Here is a 17,345-nt window from a genome sequence, read left to right as displayed (position 1 = left end):
CCAGCCCTGCCAGCCCCCGGCGTCCCCCAGCATCCTACAGTGCAAAAACACCCAAACCGAACAATCGCCACCTGGGAGATGCTGACAGCTTCGGTTCCTAATGGTGTGGAAAATGTTTCATCATCTGCATGTGATCCGTGCACGTCGCCCTGCTCCTTTCCAAATAAAGAACACAAATGCTGACAGAACACGCCCGTGCCGTTTCAGCTTTAATCATCCCAACACGTCCGTCCTGCAGGGCAGCAGCTCACGTTTTCTAGGTTACTCTGACACAGAGGCGCAGCAGGGGGGAGTTCTGACCCTGCACTGAGGGGTGGGACCTCAGCCCCTCTGCCAGCAGTTACAGCGCAGCCTGAGCACACGTCCCCAGGAGAGATGGGGCACATCTGGTGGGGTCCTGCAGGTCCTGTTCCTCCTGGGGCTCTGGTTGGCTGCAGGGCTTCTGCTGGTCGCTGAAGGACCAGATGGGAAATGTGGATTTTCAGCTGTTTGTATCTCCCTGTGATCAGGGATGAGGAAAACATGAAGCTGGGAGGGAGAGTCCATCTGCTGGAGGGCAGGAAGGCCCTGCAGAGGGGTCCAGACAGGCTGCATTGATGGGCTGAGGCCAATGGGATGAAGTTCAACCAAGTGTCGAGTCCTCCACTTGGGTCCCATCACCCCTGGGGGTGTTTTGGAACCAGGGAGATTTGGCACCTGGGGACAAGGTGGGTTGGGTTGGGGTTGGACTGGGGATCTTAGAAGTATCACGGAGTCACAGCATGGCCCGGGTTGCAAAGGACCCCAACGCTCATCCCCTTCCAACCCCCTGCTGTGTGCAGGGTCACCAACCAGCAGCCCAGGCTGCCCAGAGCCACATCCAGCCTGGCCTTGAATGCCTCCATTCAAGGTGATGTTGTAGTGGTTGACCCCATGGAGTCGACCCCATCGGGTTTGGTTGGCTGGTGGCTGATCCCATAGGATTGACCCCATACAGTTGGTTGGGTCGTGGTGGACCCCTGAGTCTTTTCCAAGCTTCATGATTCTTTGAAGCTGTGATTCTATCCCTAAAAGGTATCTCTATGGCCAGGCAGCCTTTTGCCCACCGTGTTTCAAACACACCCATGGATGGAGCGCTCCTTGAAAGCCTCCAAAACAAACTCAGAGTGCAGACACAGCTTCATTCTGCCAACGGCTCCTCCTTGGCTGCAGGAAGCACCTGCCTTTAAGAAGGGTGGAAAGGATGGCCCAGGGAACTCCCAACCTGCCAGCAGCTCCTCTGTGCTGGGGAAGAGCACGGGGCAGAGGCTCCTGGACGCTGTGCTGAGGAGCATGGAAGAGAGGGAGGTGACATGGGATGACCAGCACAGCTGCACCAAGGGTGGGTCCTGCCTGACCAGCCCACGGCTGCTGTGAGGGTGTCATGGTGCCCAGAGGACAGAAGAGCTGCTGATGTCATCTGTCTGGATTAGCTTTGACATGACTCCCATAACCACAGCTTTGGTGCAAGGCTCCATGCTGGCATCACACTGGGTCTGCAGCTCAGTGCTGTGGGGAGCACTGAGGGAGGGGATGGGGCAGTGTGGGGCTGAGGGGCTCAGGGAGAGCTCAGCGCTCTGTGCCCCTCCTGAAAGGAGGATGGAGGGAAGGAGGGGTTGGTCTCCATCCGCAGGGAATGGCGATGGGACGGGAGGGGATGGGCTGACGGTGCGCTGGGAGGGTCAGGGTGGAGATGGGGACCAAGCTGTGCTCCAAAGAGCGCTCAGCACTGCACAGCTGCACAGGGCAGTGGGGAGTCCCCATCCCTGGGGGTGTTGGGTCAGCACAGGGATGGGGCACTCGGGGACGTGGGCAGTGGGGAAATGGTGGTGGCAGGTGGGCGGTGGGGCTCCATCTTGGAGATCTTTTTGAGACTAAAAGATTCCGTGATTCTATGGCTCTGTATATGGACCAATTCAGGGGGAGGGGCTGTACACGTGGATAAACCCGATGGAGAACTGAACAGTGAGCAGAAAGAACTCCATCACAGCAATGGGTCTCAAGTGCTTTTAGCCCATATGTGCCCTCCTGGCGACTTGGGATACCCAGTGCCATCATGGGGAGCAGATCAGAGACTGGTGAAGGGAACCACATCCGTACCGTGCCGCGTGGCAACTGCCGTGCTGTGCTGTCACTTACGCTGCTGCTGCACATTACATATACTGCTAAATCAAACCCCTGTGCCACGGGCCTCATCTCTGGAGAGCTGTGGGACCATAAGAAAACGATGCCCATCTTCCCTGAGAGCTGCACCCCAGCACCCCAGGGTCTCACCGGCCTTCATGGCCACCTGGGCACACTGCTGGCTAGTGGCCAACCGTTGGGCAACCATTGGCCAACCACTGGTCAACTGTTGGCCAACCGTTGGCCACCAGAACCCTCCTCCACCAGCTCCTTCTCCTCAGAGCCCCTTCCCAGCAGCTCAGCCCCCCGCCTGCACTGATGCCAGTGGCTGCTCCTCCCCAGGTGCAGGACCCCGCGCTGCCCCTGCCTTCTCAGCCCTCTCAGCCCTCCCTGCTCTCGTTGAACTCCATCCCCTTGGCAAGGATGGCGTTGTTTAATGCTGAGCGCTACCCAAAGTCACGTTGGATTGCAGAAGGATGACACAAATGTTATCCAGGCAGCTTCAGCAAGCGTGCCGTGGTCCATTCCGAGCACTTCATTATCCACATGACACGCAGCAGCGAGGAGCAGTTCAGGGAAATGCACAGTATGAGCAGGGAATTGTGAAGGCTGAGTTCTGACTCACTCACTTCCCGGTCCGTTCCTCCATTATGTGATATCTGTGCCTTCCCAGCACAGCAGGGAGGGAGAACTCTGCCCTGACAACAGCTCACCTGCGCAGAGCAGATCCCTGGCATTAAGAAGTGTTAATGAGAGACGTGAGCTCTGAGGCCTGGAATAATTTTCCTCTTCTCCTGGTGGAAAGCAAGCAGGAGGAATGCGGTGCAACAACCAGAAAGCCAGAGGGGGGGAGTCCTGACATGGCCCCATCCCTGGAGCTGAACGAGGCTGTGGATGGGGCTCTGGGCAGCCTGAACTGGGGGGCACCCAGCCCATGGCAGGGGTGGGCTTGGGGGGCTTCGGGGTCCCTTCTGACCCAACCCATGGGATCGCATGATTTATAAGGTCCCTTCTAACCCAACCACTCTGGGATGCTGGGATGGTTCTGTGATGCACAACAAACCTTCAGAGAGTAGCTCTCCTATGAGGAAAGGTTGGGGGAGCTGGGCTTGTTTGGCTTGGAGAAGAGAAGGCTGCAGGGAGACCTCACTGTGGCCTTCCAGTGCTTGAAAGGAGCAAATAAACAGGAGGGGGAATGGCTGTTTGTGAGGGTGGGCAGTGATAGGACAAGGGTGATGGTTTGAAACTGAGACAGGGCAGGTTTAGGTTGGATCTTAGGAGGAAGATTTTCCCCCCGAGGGTGGTGACACACTGGAACAGGTTGCCCAAGGAGGCTGTGGATGCCCCATCCCTGCAGGCATTCAAGGCCAGGCTGGATGTGGCTCTGGGCAGCCTGGGCTGCTGGTTGGTGACCCTGCACACAGCAGGGGGTTGGAACTGGATGAGCATTGGGATCCTTTGCAACCCAGGCCATGCTGTGGTTCTATGACCCTACACACTGCTCACAGCAGAGCTCTGATGTCTGACTGCCAGCCTCACCTCAGCACCACAAAGCACTCCACCTGCAGGAAGCCTGCACAATTCTCCTGTCACTCCTTGGAAGAACCTGAGCTCCACATTGTCCTTCCTGCCTTTCCCAGGCAACCTCACACTCACAGCATAGCAAAAACTGGTGTAGAAATGCTACAAAATGGGATTTCACTGTAATTCACCACCAAGGTAACCCAGGGGAATGTCCGTATCCATCCTGAGCCCTGCAGTGAGCTGCTCTGCTCTGCATGGGGTGGTGGAAACTCCCCCTGGGAGGGGGCACAGGTGGGACAGGATGGGCTGTGCATCCCTCCAACTCAACCCAACCCAACCCAAACCAACCCAACACAACCCAACACAGCACAACCCAATACAGCACAACACAACCCAATACAGCACAACCCAACCCAACACAACATAACCCAACCCAGCACAACACAACCCAACACAGCACAACACAACACAACACAACCCAACACAGCACAACCCAACCCAACACAACATAACCCAACCCAGCACAACACAACCCAACACAGCACAACACAACCCAACATAGCACAACACAACGCAGCACAACCCAATACAGCACAACCCAACACAGCACAACCCAACCCAACCCAACACAACCCAACCCAACCCAGCACAACACAACCCAACCCAGCACAACCCAATACAGCACAACCCAACCCAAACCAACACAACCCAACACAGCACAACCCAACCCAACACAACCCAACCCAACACAGCACAACACAACACTACCCAACACAACCCAACACCACCCAATACAGCACAACACAACCCAAACCAGCACAACCCAACACAACCCAGCCATGGTTCTGAGCTGAGAGCCCCCAGCAGTGCCCTCAGATGCTGAGATGGACGGACTCCTTCAGCCCCACAGAGCCTTTTTCAGCTCCTGAATCCTTTTGGGGCCCCTCTCTGCATTCTGCTCAGCAGCTTCAGGTTCATACCCTGTGGTATGAATTCCTGATCTGCACAAAGCACTGCTTCAGTCATCTACCAAAGCTGCAGCTCTCCCTGCAGGTTCACAGGACACTCAAAGCTTATCCCCTGCATACACAATTCAGACATCTCCACCACGTCCCACGCAATCAGCTGCTGTTAAGACAATTATCTGGGAGAAGCCCGTATCTCCTGCTGCATTACATTCCCCAGACTCAGCCCATTCCCCTCTCCTGCACTCTCTGTGTGCACACACTGCTGGAAGAAGGCGTGCAGCAGCAAAGCCGCCCTGGGAGCCGCTCCCAGCTGGTGGCACCCACAGCTCTTACACAGCGCTCCAGGGGAGCACCAGGGCAGGGTCAGGGTGGAGAATGGGAGACATCCCTTCTCCTGAGAGCAGTCAGCACCGCACTGCTGCCCAGGGCAGTGGGGAGAGCCATGGGGAGTGTATAACCAGGAGGAGAAACGGCTGCTTGTGAGGGTGGGCAGTGATAGGACAAGGGGAATGGTTTGAAAGTGAGACAGGGAGGTTCAGGTTGGATCTTAGGAGGAAGTTTTTCCCCCAGAGGGTGGTGATGCACTGAACAGGTTGCCCAAGGAGGCTGTGGATGCCCCATCCCTGCAGGCATTCAAGGCCAGGCTGGATGTGGCTCTGGGCAGCCTGGGCTGCTGGTTGGCGACCCTGCACACAGCAGGGGGTTGGAACGGGATGAGCATTGGGGTCCTTTGCAACCCAGGCCATTCTGCAGTTCTGTGATTTGCAGAAGACGTAAAAGTAGCCCCGGCTTTAAGCAGCCCTGCAGCAAAGTCAAGGGAAGGCAGTGAGCTGCACTGCTCTGCACTGACTGCACTGCTCTGCACTGACTGCACTGCACTGCACTGACTGCACTGCTCTGCACTGCTCTGCACTAACTGCACTGCTCTGCACTGCTCTGCACTGACTGCACTGCTCTGCACTGACTGCACTGCACTGCACTGACTGCACTGCTCTGCACTGCTCTGCACTAACTGCACTGCTCTGCACTGCTCTGCACTGACTGCACTGCACTGCTCTGCACTGACTGCACTGCACTGCACTGCTCTGCACTGACAGCCCTGCCCTGCCCTTCTCAAAGTCCTTGCTGTGCTCCAGCTGGGTGCTTTCATGACCTCCCCAGGCGCTGATCCTCATCTCCACAAGCTGCAGCTCCGTGCATCCCCTGGTTCCTGCCTGCAGCAGAGCAGAGCAGCAGCAGCCCTCCCCAGCCTTGGAGATTCCACCGTCTGTGGGCCGCAGGCTGCAGGCAGCTCAGCGCTGCTTTCTGCTCCCCAGCCTGTTAATTTGAGTGCCTTTATTTTTAGCAAATACTATCTCACTTTCTCCTTGGTTACAGCTGGGAAACTTTCTGTTCCAAGCGCATCATATGGATGGATACATCCTCCTGATTTGTTCCAAACTCAGAACAGAACATTGCTGCCTTTTCTTGCTTTTTTTTTTTTTTAATTTTTTGCTTTTTTTTTTTTTTTTTTTTTTTTTTGCACCAGAATACACAATTCCACCATTTACATTTAGAAATGCATCCCTACCAGACGACTCCTTTTTGCTTCCACTGCGCTAAAATGCCTTCCGAGCTTCACGTACCGGCCGCTGATATTTCCTTCGGCTTCCCTTCCCAGCCTCCCACACACCTCAGCTCCAATTCACTTCGTTTCCTGCTCCCCTCCTCGCTGACCTTTCTGGTATTTAACGGCTCCTCCATTAACGCACCGCAGTGGGGTGAAGTCTTGCCCAGCCATTTTCTTCCCCTGCTTTTCGGGCTGCGTTTAGCACCGTGTCCTCAAACAACCCCCCGATCCTCTTGGTTACATAAAGCTGATATTCCCAAGCACCCAAGTGGTGGCGGTGGAGGAGCGGTGCCCTCCCACCCTCGGGCTGCTCTCCGTGCCGTGAGCTCCGCGCACACAGCACCGATCCTGGCCAGCAGAGCTCCTCCCACAGCTGCACGTCCCTATTGAGCCGCCAGTCATAGAATGACAGAATCACAAGGTTGGAAAGGACCTACAAGATCATCCGGTCCAACCGTCCTCCCTTCACCATACCTACAGCAACCACTCACCCATCTCTCCTGGCTTCCTATCCAGACACCTCTTGAACACTGCCAGGGATGGCGACTCCACCACCTCCCTGTGCAGCCATTGCAGTGCCTGACCGCTCTGAGAGAACAAGTTCCTTCTTACATCCAGTCTAAACCTCATCTGATGCAACTTGTGGCCATTTCCTCGGGTCCTGTTTGTTGCCTGGCAGAAGAGGCCAAGCTCCTCCTCATCACAGGACACTGTAGAGTGCAATGAGGTCTCCCCTGAGCCTCCTCTTCTCCAGGCTAAACAATCCAGCTCCCTGAGCCGTCCCTCATATGACTTGTGCTCCAAACCCCTCACCAGTTTTGTTGCCCTTCTTTGAACACGTTCCAGGGCCTCAATGTCTTTCTTGTACTGAGGAGCCCAAAACTGAACACAGTACTCAAGATGTGACCTCTTTGTAAGACACCCTGGGAGCCCATTTGCCTTCCTGGGCACCATGGCACACTGCTGGCTCACAGTCAGCCTGCTGACCCCCCGGTCCCTCCCTGCAGAGCCCCCTTCCATCAGCTCAGCCCCAACCTGCACTGATGCTGTGGCTGCTCCCCCCAGGCTCAGGATCCCATCAGCCTCCTCCCTGCCCCATTCTCAGCCCACCCGGCTCTCGCAGGCTGTCAGTGCAGCCCTGCGGGGTGTCAGCCTCTCCTCCCAGCTCTGTGCCAAACTCTCTGTGGGTGCACTCAGTCCTTCATCCAGGTCACTGATGGAGATGGCAAATGAGACCGAACCCGGCACCCACCCTTGGAAGTGCCGCTCGCTGCAGCTCCCCTGGACTCTACACCACTATCACAGCCCTCGGAGCTCTGCCCACCATCAGCTCTCAGCCCACCTCACTGCCCTCTCACCTATCCCTGCATGGATGCTGTGGCTGACGGCCCCCAACGCCGTGCTGAAGTCCCAGCACTGCACCCACTGCTGCCCACAGCCAGTGACGGCACCACTTGGTGACTTCCCCTTGGTGACCCCACACTGGCTGCTCCTGATCACCTTCTTCTCTCCCGTCTGCTTGGTGATGGCGCCCAGGATGAGCTGCTCCATCTCTGGGGATGGAGATGAGGCTGACAGGCCCGGAGGTGCTCGGATCCTCACTGCCCTTTTTGGAGACGGGGCTGGCACCGGCTCTCCTCCATCCTATGGGGTCCTCTCCCATTCTCCAGGAGCTCCCCAAGGTGACGGCAGCTCAGCCATCACCTCTGCAGCTCCCTCAGCACTCGTGGTTTGTCCTGCTGGGGCCCATAGATGTGTGTGCACTGATTTTGCCTGGACCATCTCCAGCACGATCCTCCTTCCCTTCCCCAGTCCTCCTTTCCCCACGCTCTCTATTTCCAAGGGGCAAAAAGACACCAAGTGGAGCGGGAGCTCTGCCTTGGCAAACAGAGCTCAGGAAAGAAGAGACACAATCGGGTTCTGCTGGGTGGTTTCCTCCTGGAGTTGATTTCAGGGCTTTGCTTGTCACCCCCAGGCAATGTCACTGGGAGGGCTGTTGGCCCTGAGGGAGGCACAGAGCAGCGACTCCACGAGCCAGAGCTGTCCTGGACGGTTGCTGTGTGCTCAGGACAGGGCTTGGGAGGTTTTGGGACTCCTCTGTCCTCCTGATTTGCAGCCCTTGTTGCTCCCCCTGTGGGCGATGGCGATTCCTCCAGGAAAATCCTGGAGCAGCTCAAGGGTGACAGCCTTGGGGCTGGGGATGATGGGGACGCAGTGAGTTCCAGCACTGCTCTCAGCTGAGTCTGCTCAGATGAAGACCCACCAAGGAGGGCAGCCCCAGGCTGTGCTGCCAGACACGAGGCATCTCCATCCTGGAGCCCCACAGGGGACCACCAGAAAAACCATGAGAGGGAGAAGAGCTGTGTGAGCTCAGCTGCTGGCCTGGAGGGCTCTGAGCGGGGTGCACCGGGGAATAGGGAACAGAATCAGGGCAGGGGAAGCTGGCAGGGAGGGGGAGCTCAAGGCAGACGGCTGCAGTGGAGGGGGGCAGCCTGGAAGGTGGGTGCAGAGCTGGGGCTGAGGGTGGGACAGCCCTGGGTTATGTGGGGAACTGCTGGGAAGTGGTTCCTGGGGAGCAGCAGGAGGGGAAGCAGCGCTGGGTTAGAAACAAATGGGCTGAGATCTCAGGAACGGCCCGTCCTGCTGAGGAGGAAGACGGGCTGTTTTTGCAGAAGAATCAACGTGGTGCCAAACTTGGAAATGAACTGAAATGCATGGAGCAACTGGGCAGGAAGGAGGAGCAGTGAGAGGCTCCAAAACAGTCCATGCATTACTGGAGCCCACAGGAGAGGTCAGAGTGCAGCTGGAGCTGTGGCAGGGTAAGGACAGCAATGGGAACCAAAAGAAGCTCGGGGAGAAGCTGTGTCTGCTGATAAAGATTAACCACGGATCACAGAATGATTCCAGTTGGAAAAGAGCTCTGAGATCCCTGATCCAACCCCAGCCCATCCCACTGCCCACGTCCCCAAGTGCCCCATCCCTGTGCTGACCCAACACCCCCAGGGATGGGGACTCCCCCCTGCCCTGGGCAGCTGTGCAGTGCTGAGCGCTCTTTGGAGCACAGCTTGGTCCCCATCTCCAGCCTGAATTCCCATTGGAAAGACTGGTTTGGTGTCAGGGCTCTCTGCTCATAAGGACTGGCAGTGATGGCATATCCCACCACGCTGGTAATACCCAGAGGCCTCAGAGAGAAACCTCCCAACAGCACTGAGAACAAAGACCAGCTGCTCCACGGAGCGGCTCCATGTTCAGCATTGCTGCCCACAGGGCTGCACCAGGAGCCTGCAGTGCTGGGATGCAGGGACAGGGCCTGCAGAATGGGCACTGCTCCTGGAAAGTCTGCCCTGTCATCCCCAAACAGGCAGGGATCAGTGGGTCAATGCAGCCAGCACCGCTCAGGGCTGGTGTGTGACACCCTGAGCACAATGTGTGACACCCTGAGCACAATGTGTGACACCCTGAGCACAATGTGTGAGACCGAGCTCACTATGTGGCAGCCTGAGCACAGTATGCTGCACCTTGAGTACAACATGTGACACCCTGAGCTCACTATGTGGCAGCCTGAGCATAGTATGACAGCCTGAGCTCACTATGTGACAGCCTGAGCACAATACGTGACACCCTGAGCACAATATGTGGCACCCTGAGCTCACTATGCGACACCCTGAGCTCACTATGTGATACCCTGAGCTCAGTATGACCCCCTGAGCTCACATCACATCAACTACGATACATCACAGCCCAAGTACAACAAGTCCCCCCCCATGTAGGTCCCAAGAGCTCAGAGGCCTGAACTGCTGCCCAGGTTCCATCACGCACACACAGCTCTCTGCAGACAGGGGTTCCCACCGGGGCTGTGCTGAGGTCTCCTGCAGCTCTGCTGGCACAGCAGCCCCATGGATGCGGACATGCAGCAAAGCAGAGTTGCCCTGGGGGGAGCTGGCACGGCCAGTGTGAGTGTTCCACACCTGCAGGGACAGCCCCAGGAGAAGCTGAGCAGGAGGACACTCACCCGCTTCCTTCCATAGACGGCTGTGCTGTGGGAGGTGGGGATCTCAGTGCTGAGCAAAGGGCACAGAGTCACAGAGTGGTTGGGTTGGAAGGGACCTCCAGAATCACAGAGCTCCAACCCCCCACCACAGGCAGGGCCACCAACCTCCACACTGAATACCAGCCCAGGCTGCCCAGGGCTCCATCCAACCTGGCCTTCAACACCTCCAGGGATGGATGGGGCATCCACAGCCTCTCTGGGCAGCTGTTCCAGCACCTCCCCACTCTCACAGTACAGAACTTCCCCCTGACATCCAACCTCAGTCTTCCCTCCTTCAACTCCAAACCATTTTCCCTCGTCCTGCTGTTATCAACCCTTTCAATGGAGCAGACTCCCCCCCTGTTTGCAGGCTCCCTTCAGGTCCTGGCAGGCTGCAGTGAGCTCACCCTGCAGCCTTCTCTCCTCCAGGCTGAACAAGCCCAGCTCCCTCAGAGCTCCAAGCCCTGGATCTGCCCACCCCACACATGCAGAGCAGTGCAGTCTGTGTGCCCCCCATCCCCAGAGCAGCACCCCAACCCCAGGGCAGCTCTGCTCCACGCCATCCATCGCAGCTGCAGGGCAGGAGCTGGGAACCAATGCTCTCCCTGCGACCCGAACATACAAACTCACTTCAGTGGGTTCAGACATTCGTTTGTTTCAGCATTAAGAATCCAAACAATGGGACCCTTTGGCTCTTGGATCAGCAGACGACAACGATGCTGAGCTGGAATTCCAGCTGGGGTTCGGTCTGCACATCTGGATGCTGCTGGACACCGGGTAGTGCAGCCACAGCATGGTGGGGGAGGGAAGGGGAGAGGAGAATTACAAAGGGAACAGAAAGCTGAAGCCAAGAGTTTGCGGCAGCCCATGGAAACACACTGAGGGGTGGCACAGGAATTCCATGGGATGAGACCGAGGGGCAGATATTGTGATCTGCTGCCGTATCTGAGGGCTGCAAACCGCTCCTGGAAGATGGAGCACTTGGCTGCTGCCACAGGCACAGCATCAGCTGGGGGGGCTGAACTCCAAACACGCTCCCATTGCTTGCATTTCTGCTGGCAGATGCGTGCAGGGCTGAGGGCAGAGCGCTGGGCAGCCCCAGGCTCTGCAGGGATGGGAGCTGGGAGGGCTCTGCTGGAGGGGGTCAGCAGGAGGAGAACTGCAGGGCAGGCACAGCTGTAGACGTGGCAGCGGGTTGCTGCTGCTGGATAACACGATTCAAGGCCAATTGCCATAATCATAAGGGAGCAGAGGAGTGATGACAGGCAGAGGAGCTCTGATGAATCCATCAGCGCGACCAGAGCAATAAACTCGGTCACTGGACAGCAGGGGGATCCCCGGCCCTGCGGGTGTACAGGGCTGAAGGATGTGGCACCCGGGGATGCCATCAGTGAGGGTGGTGAGCTGGGCTGGGCTGGGCTGTGGATCTCGGAGCTGTTTTCTAACTGGAGTGATTCTGTGCTCCTGTGAGCAGAACTGCCCCCAGCCCCGGCAATCCCAGCACTCACACGGGGTACCATCAGCAAACACTGCTGCACCAGAAAGCTCCTCTCAGCATTCCCCACCTCCATTTCTTTATTGGAATTCACCGGCTCCGACGTGAGAGCACATGATGTATGTCTGTCTAACATGGACCTCCAGCACCACAAAGCTGCACAGCCAAAAGCCTGGAGATGAATCGCAGTGGGGACAGAGGTGCAGCCCCACACTCACAGTGCCTGTGCAGCTTCATTCTGAATGCAGCACATCTGTAACCCACGTGCTGGGGTGGGCTGACGAAGGAGCATCTGGAAGAAGCATTCCCAGCAAGATTCCCCTGAGCTGGGAGATGTGCACTGCACAGCCCAACAGCCACAGAAAGGGGCATTCCTCAGTGGGAGCTTCAGGAGGGCTCAGCAAAGCCCCCCCCCAGCACCAGGAGCAGCTCTGCAGCTGGTACAGTTGGAGAGCCAAAGAATGGTTGGGTTGGGATGGTCCTTAATGATGCCAGAAGCACAGAGTGGTTGGGTTGGGAGGAATGTGATGGATTATAGAATCCCAAACTGATTGGGTTGAAGGGACCCCCCGCCCCATTCCTGCCATGGGCTGGGTGCCCCCCAGCTCAGCTGCCCAGGGTCCCATGCACAGCCTCGGGCACCTGCAGGGATGGGACACCCACAGCTCTGGGCAGCAGCGCCGGGGCTGCACCGCCTGCGGGTGAAGGATTTCTTCCTTCCACATCTCACATCCCCACATTGCATTGATGCAGGCAGAACGTGCTGCCTTACTGCTTTAAAGCCTTGGGATATTTGCATAGGAAAACCCCAGAAAGCAAAACCCCAGAAAGCAAAACCCCAGAAAGCAAAACCCCGCTCCACACGCTGCTCCCATCCCCGACCACGTTCATTCGCTCGGTCCGATCTGCTCCGTCCCCGCTGCGGGGCTCAGAGGATCCAGGGAGCTCCAGAGCCGCAGGGATGGGAAGGCAGCTCCGCAGCTCCCCCTGCAGCAGCTCCCGGTGGCCCTGGGCTCCATTTGCAGTGACGATGCAGACGCAGCGATCCGAGAACCCTTCCTCCCCCATTGCTCCGTAACAGCCCCTTCTCGGGCTCCAACTCGGCCTATCCCCGCTGTGCCCGTTCGGTGCAGATTCTGAACCTCATTTTCCTTCTCACTCCCGGCAGTAATTTCTCCCACACTTCCCTCCCGTAGCAACGAGAGTCCCCGCACACATGACCGAATTCCCGTTATCGCTCTCCTCCCCATCGCTCCTTCAATCTGCCCCCTGCTAACGAGGAGAGCTCCTCACAGCCCTCCCTCCGTGCCCGGGGACTGCGAGCTCCGGGGCACCGCAGCCCTGCACGGAACAGCAAATGGGGCCGGGGGCACCGCGGGACCCCCTGAGCCCCCCGCATCCATCGCAGCCCCCGGAACCACGAGCAGCCCCTGCAGGTCGGCCGAGGAAGGGCCACGCGGGAGACAGCGCGCGGCATGCGGCTCATCTGCTTCCTCTTCAGACCCCAATTATCGCACCACGTTTTGCAAAGCCACGAGCGATACCAGCACAAAACAATCCCGACGGGCCCGCAGAGGCGGCACCCGACGGGTTTTTCCTGCAAGTTCCGGCCTCCCCTTGATTTCAGAGGGCAGAAAGGAGCCGCTCGGCCCTTCTCGAGCACAGAGCGCACGGACCCACTCGGATGGCTGCACACAAGAACGCTTTTTTCTCCGAGCCCCCCCCCAGCATTTCAGCAGCTCCCACCGCTCACAGCGCCCGCTGAAGGCCGGCAGCAGAGCGCAGGGCAGCCGGCAGCCCCCACATCCCCCGCCGGGCTCACCTCGATCAAGAAGTCTCCCGTGCGGAGCCCAGCCCGCCACGCAACGCCCTCCACGTCCACGGACTCCAGGTACTGCAGCGCGGGGAAGGCCGGCGTCGGGGTGAACTCCTCGATCGGGGTTTCAGCTGCAAAAGACAGACAGAGATTGAGGCGCTGTGCTGGGGAGCGGGCAGGACCGGGGAGAAGCGTCCGGGATCCGGGAGAACCGGATCGGGCTGCGTGCACGGCATGCCTTGGCTTCATGCGGGAACCGCAGCTACCGCCGAGCGGCTGAGGCTCAGACCCTCAGACGGCCCCGGAGCCCCTGAGCAGCTCGGAGTGCTCGGAGTGCCCCCGCTGCCAGAACGACCCCAAAGCCTCCTCTGCCTCCCAGCACCGCGCATGGAATGGGGACAACATCTGTGATGCAGGAGTGGAGCTCACTCGCTGCTGTGTGGCTGCAGAGATGCATCCCGGTGCCACGCCGTGACCACATGTGCCTCCACGTGTGACGCTGCACTACGAGCCTCCGGAGCACTCAGAAGCAGGGAGCTCCTCACCGACAGACACCCGCATCAGCCCGAGCAGCCCCTGGTTTCATCACATTCCCAGCTGTAAAACCTGCCCCACAGCAATGGCTCTTCCAAGGAACGGCCTCAGCTGGACCAGGAGGGCACTGCAGCTGCTCAGGCCCGGCCAATCCTGCGCTGCCGACCAGCCGGGGGAAGGCATCCTGCCCAGCTGGGAGCAGAGAGGAGCCGCACGATGTGATGTGCGAGGGGATGGAGGAGGAGGGCTCCTTTGCCACGAGACTGCTGCAAGCATTGAGGAACACCAGCTGCATTGAGAAGTGATGCACCTGGGCAGGCTCTGAGCCCCACAGCAGTACCGAGGGTCTGCCGGGCTTTGTGGCTCTCCAATGTTCTGCGTGGGTTTGGGGCTGTGTGCTGTGACAGAGCTGCCTTTGTGCTGGGGTTCAACTGTCGCTGCACAGCCAGATGTGCCTCACCAGGGCTGCACAATGAGCAGCACCAGGAGGAGCTCCAGATCCCTTTCCTAACCGCGTGCAATCCCATCGTGCATCCCCAGACAGATGTGCTCTCCTCACAGCCTGCCCCATGGGCAGGGAAAAGGCAGAAGGTATCTTTGCAAAGCGCTTGGTGCTGCTGTGGCACAGCCCTGTGTGGGCAGCACCAGCAGAGCATCCTCCACACCACGGCCGTCCCAGGACAGGAGAGAGGATGGGGCTGCAGGGAATGGCACCGCTCTGATCTGGGAGCTGCTCTGCCCCAGTGGCTGCCTCAGAGGTGCTCGGGATGGGCTGATGGGTCTGGGAGCACCCAGCAAAGCTGCACGGTCACATCCTGAAACCACCGAGGCCAATAAACCCACTGACCCTGCCTGCACAAACAGGAGGTGATGTTCCACATCACTGTCACACAACAGCAAAACTACCGGCACAAGATGTGCTCAAACCCCCCATGCTCTGACTGACCTGCACCTCCTGGGACCAGAGAGGGATGCTGGATGGCCAGAGAGTGGCCTTCCTTGTTCCCTCCTGGTCTTCCAGGTTGGAGATGGGAACCAAGCTGTGCTCCAAAGAGCGCTCAGCACTGCACAGCTGCCCAGGGCAGGGGGGAGTCCCCATCGCTGGGGGTGTTGGGTCAGCACAGGGATGGGGCACTCGGGGACGTGGGCAGTGGGATGGGCTGGGGTTGGATTGGTGGTCTCAGAGCTCTTCTCCAACCTTCAATACTCTCTGAGTGAGGTTAAAGCTGTCCAGGGTGGGGAAGAAGTGGGATGGTGGGGATAGAAGGGCCCAGAGCAGAGCATGGGAGTCCTACACAGCCCCCCCAGCACAGCCAGCAGCTCTGGAACCCTCAGCCTGCACCTAAATTCCCTCTTGGGACTTTTAGGAGGAAGTTTTTCCCCCAGAGGGTGGTGACGCACTGAACAGGTTGCCCAAGGAGGCTGTGGATGCCCCATCCCTGCAGGCATTCAAGGCCAGGCTGGATGTGGCTCTGGGCAGCCTGGGCTGCTGGTTGGTGACCCTGCACACAGCAGGGGGTTGGAATGGGATGAGCATTGGGGTCCTTTTCAGCCCAGGCCATGCTGTGGTTTTGTGCTTCTATGACGAAGGACAGCAATGCTCTGTGTAATGAGGCAGGATTTCCTACCCCTGAGCTCTGCTGCTCCCTCAGAAGCTCCGGACTTCACATCTCTCAAGTTTTGTTCCCATCAGCCAAGTGAGCACCGCGCTGAAACCAAAGCCGGCACGGTGAGCCCGAGCTGCTCTGATTTGCAGCAGCCCAGCCTTCATGATGCAGCTCCCCGGGGCTCTGCAAAGACACTCCTTGCACACAAGTTCCTTTTGTGCCCAGCCTGGCTCGGCAATGAAAAATACAGCAAGTTAATTGAAAGTAGAGCAGACTGTTGGGGTCCCAGCTACTTCTCTGCAAGCACAAGCATGGAGTGGAAAACCACAGCATGGGTTGGGTTGGAAGGGACCTTGAGGATCTCCAAGCTGCAACTCTCCTGCTGCATGCAGGGCCACCAACCTCCAGCTTGTGGAGCACGTCTGTTTGGAGGAGAGGAGCTGCAGAGGACCATCCTACAGCTCCCAGGACTTCAAGTTTCTCAGGTCAATGCAGACAGCAGTGTTACCAGGCACAGGCCGCGCTGGTTGGATGGGATCTCCATAACGAAGACACGTCCCTTAACAACACAGATGCTGTTTGAAGCGCTTCTACTACACCCTCCAGTCCCACCCTGTGCTCACCCCAAGGGTCACCAAGTGCCACAGCGCTCCTCCTCTGCACAAAAGCCATCAGTGGGCTCTTCCCATTCCCCTTCCAGCACCGCCAGACCCCAACAGACCGAGCTCTGCTGCTCCAGCACTCACTGCGGAGGGGAGGTTCTGCTGCTGGGCCCACTGGGCAGGAAGGGAAACCAAACCTGCCCCACGTGTGGCTGCGGGTGCAGCAGTGCAGTGCTGGGTGGTGGGAGCCCTGAGCTCACCCTGAGCTTTGTCTCACCATCAGCTGCTCTGCAGATCCGCACGCGGAGGGCTGAGAACACACAGCTGATGCTGGACACCAAACTGGAACCTTGCAGCACAGCAAGAGCGGCCAACAAGAAGCAGGTGTTTGTGATGGGGGTGGCTGCGAAATGCTGGATGCCATCAGCTGTGGGGCTGGGATGGTGCCGACTGCGTCCTGCTGTGTCCCCACACAGAGGGATGGGGGTGGGGGGTGACAAATGGGCCCTCCTGGTGCCATCGGGAGGCCCTGCTGGGATGTGGCAGCTGCATTGGGTCACTCACAGCCCCTCCACGGACACAGAGCCCCTGAGACCACGTGCGGGCAGCCTCCGAGCACAGCTCTGCTCATCACCGCTGTGCCCAAAGCCATGGGCTCCAGCAGCCACCCCTCTCCCACTGCCCCACGTCTCCATGCTGGGGGCCTGGCCTGGATGTAGAACTCCAGATGTGGCCTCTGATTGGAGTTCCTGCTGAAGTGGGGGTGGGTATCGTGTGCATGCTGTGATGCCCCTGGCTGCCTCCCACCTCCCTTCAAGGGCTGCCCTCGCTCTGTCCCAACCACAGCCCCAGGGACCCCAGGGCAGCCTCTGAGTAAATGCTCCTGGGTCTGACCTCATCTGGGTGCCAGATGCAGATGGAGATGGGATGGGATAAGATGGGATGGGGTTGGAAGAGATAGGATGGGGATGGATGGGACAGGATGGGACAGGATAAGATGGGGTGGGATGAGACTGCA

At 58.4% G+C, this 17,345-nt stretch overlaps 1 protein-coding gene across 7 annotated transcripts in view; it reads right to left on the bottom strand.

Annotated features, from left to right (window-relative positions):
- The window catches only part of SHANK3 (SH3 and multiple ankyrin repeat domains 3), a 275,165-nt gene that overhangs the window by 40,265 nt on the left and 217,555 nt on the right, over nucleotides 1-17,345 (bottom strand). For all 7 annotated transcript variants that reach the window (XM_072344180.1, XM_072344169.1, XM_072344200.1 and 4 more), the window contains exon 17: nucleotides 13,591-13,715. In XM_072344180.1, coding sequence (XP_072200281.1) covers nucleotides 13,591-13,715 — 125 coding nt within the window. The remainder of the gene's footprint in view (nucleotides 1-13,590; nucleotides 13,716-17,345) is intronic.

The sequence above is a fragment of the Excalfactoria chinensis genome, chromosome 1 (genome assembly GCF_039878825.1).
Source record: "Excalfactoria chinensis isolate bCotChi1 chromosome 1, bCotChi1.hap2, whole genome shotgun sequence".
Taxonomy (NCBI): domain Eukaryota; kingdom Metazoa; phylum Chordata; class Aves; order Galliformes; family Phasianidae; genus Excalfactoria; species Excalfactoria chinensis.
Note: the sequence above shows the minus strand (reverse complement) of the source record. Positions and strands in the feature narration are given on the sequence as shown.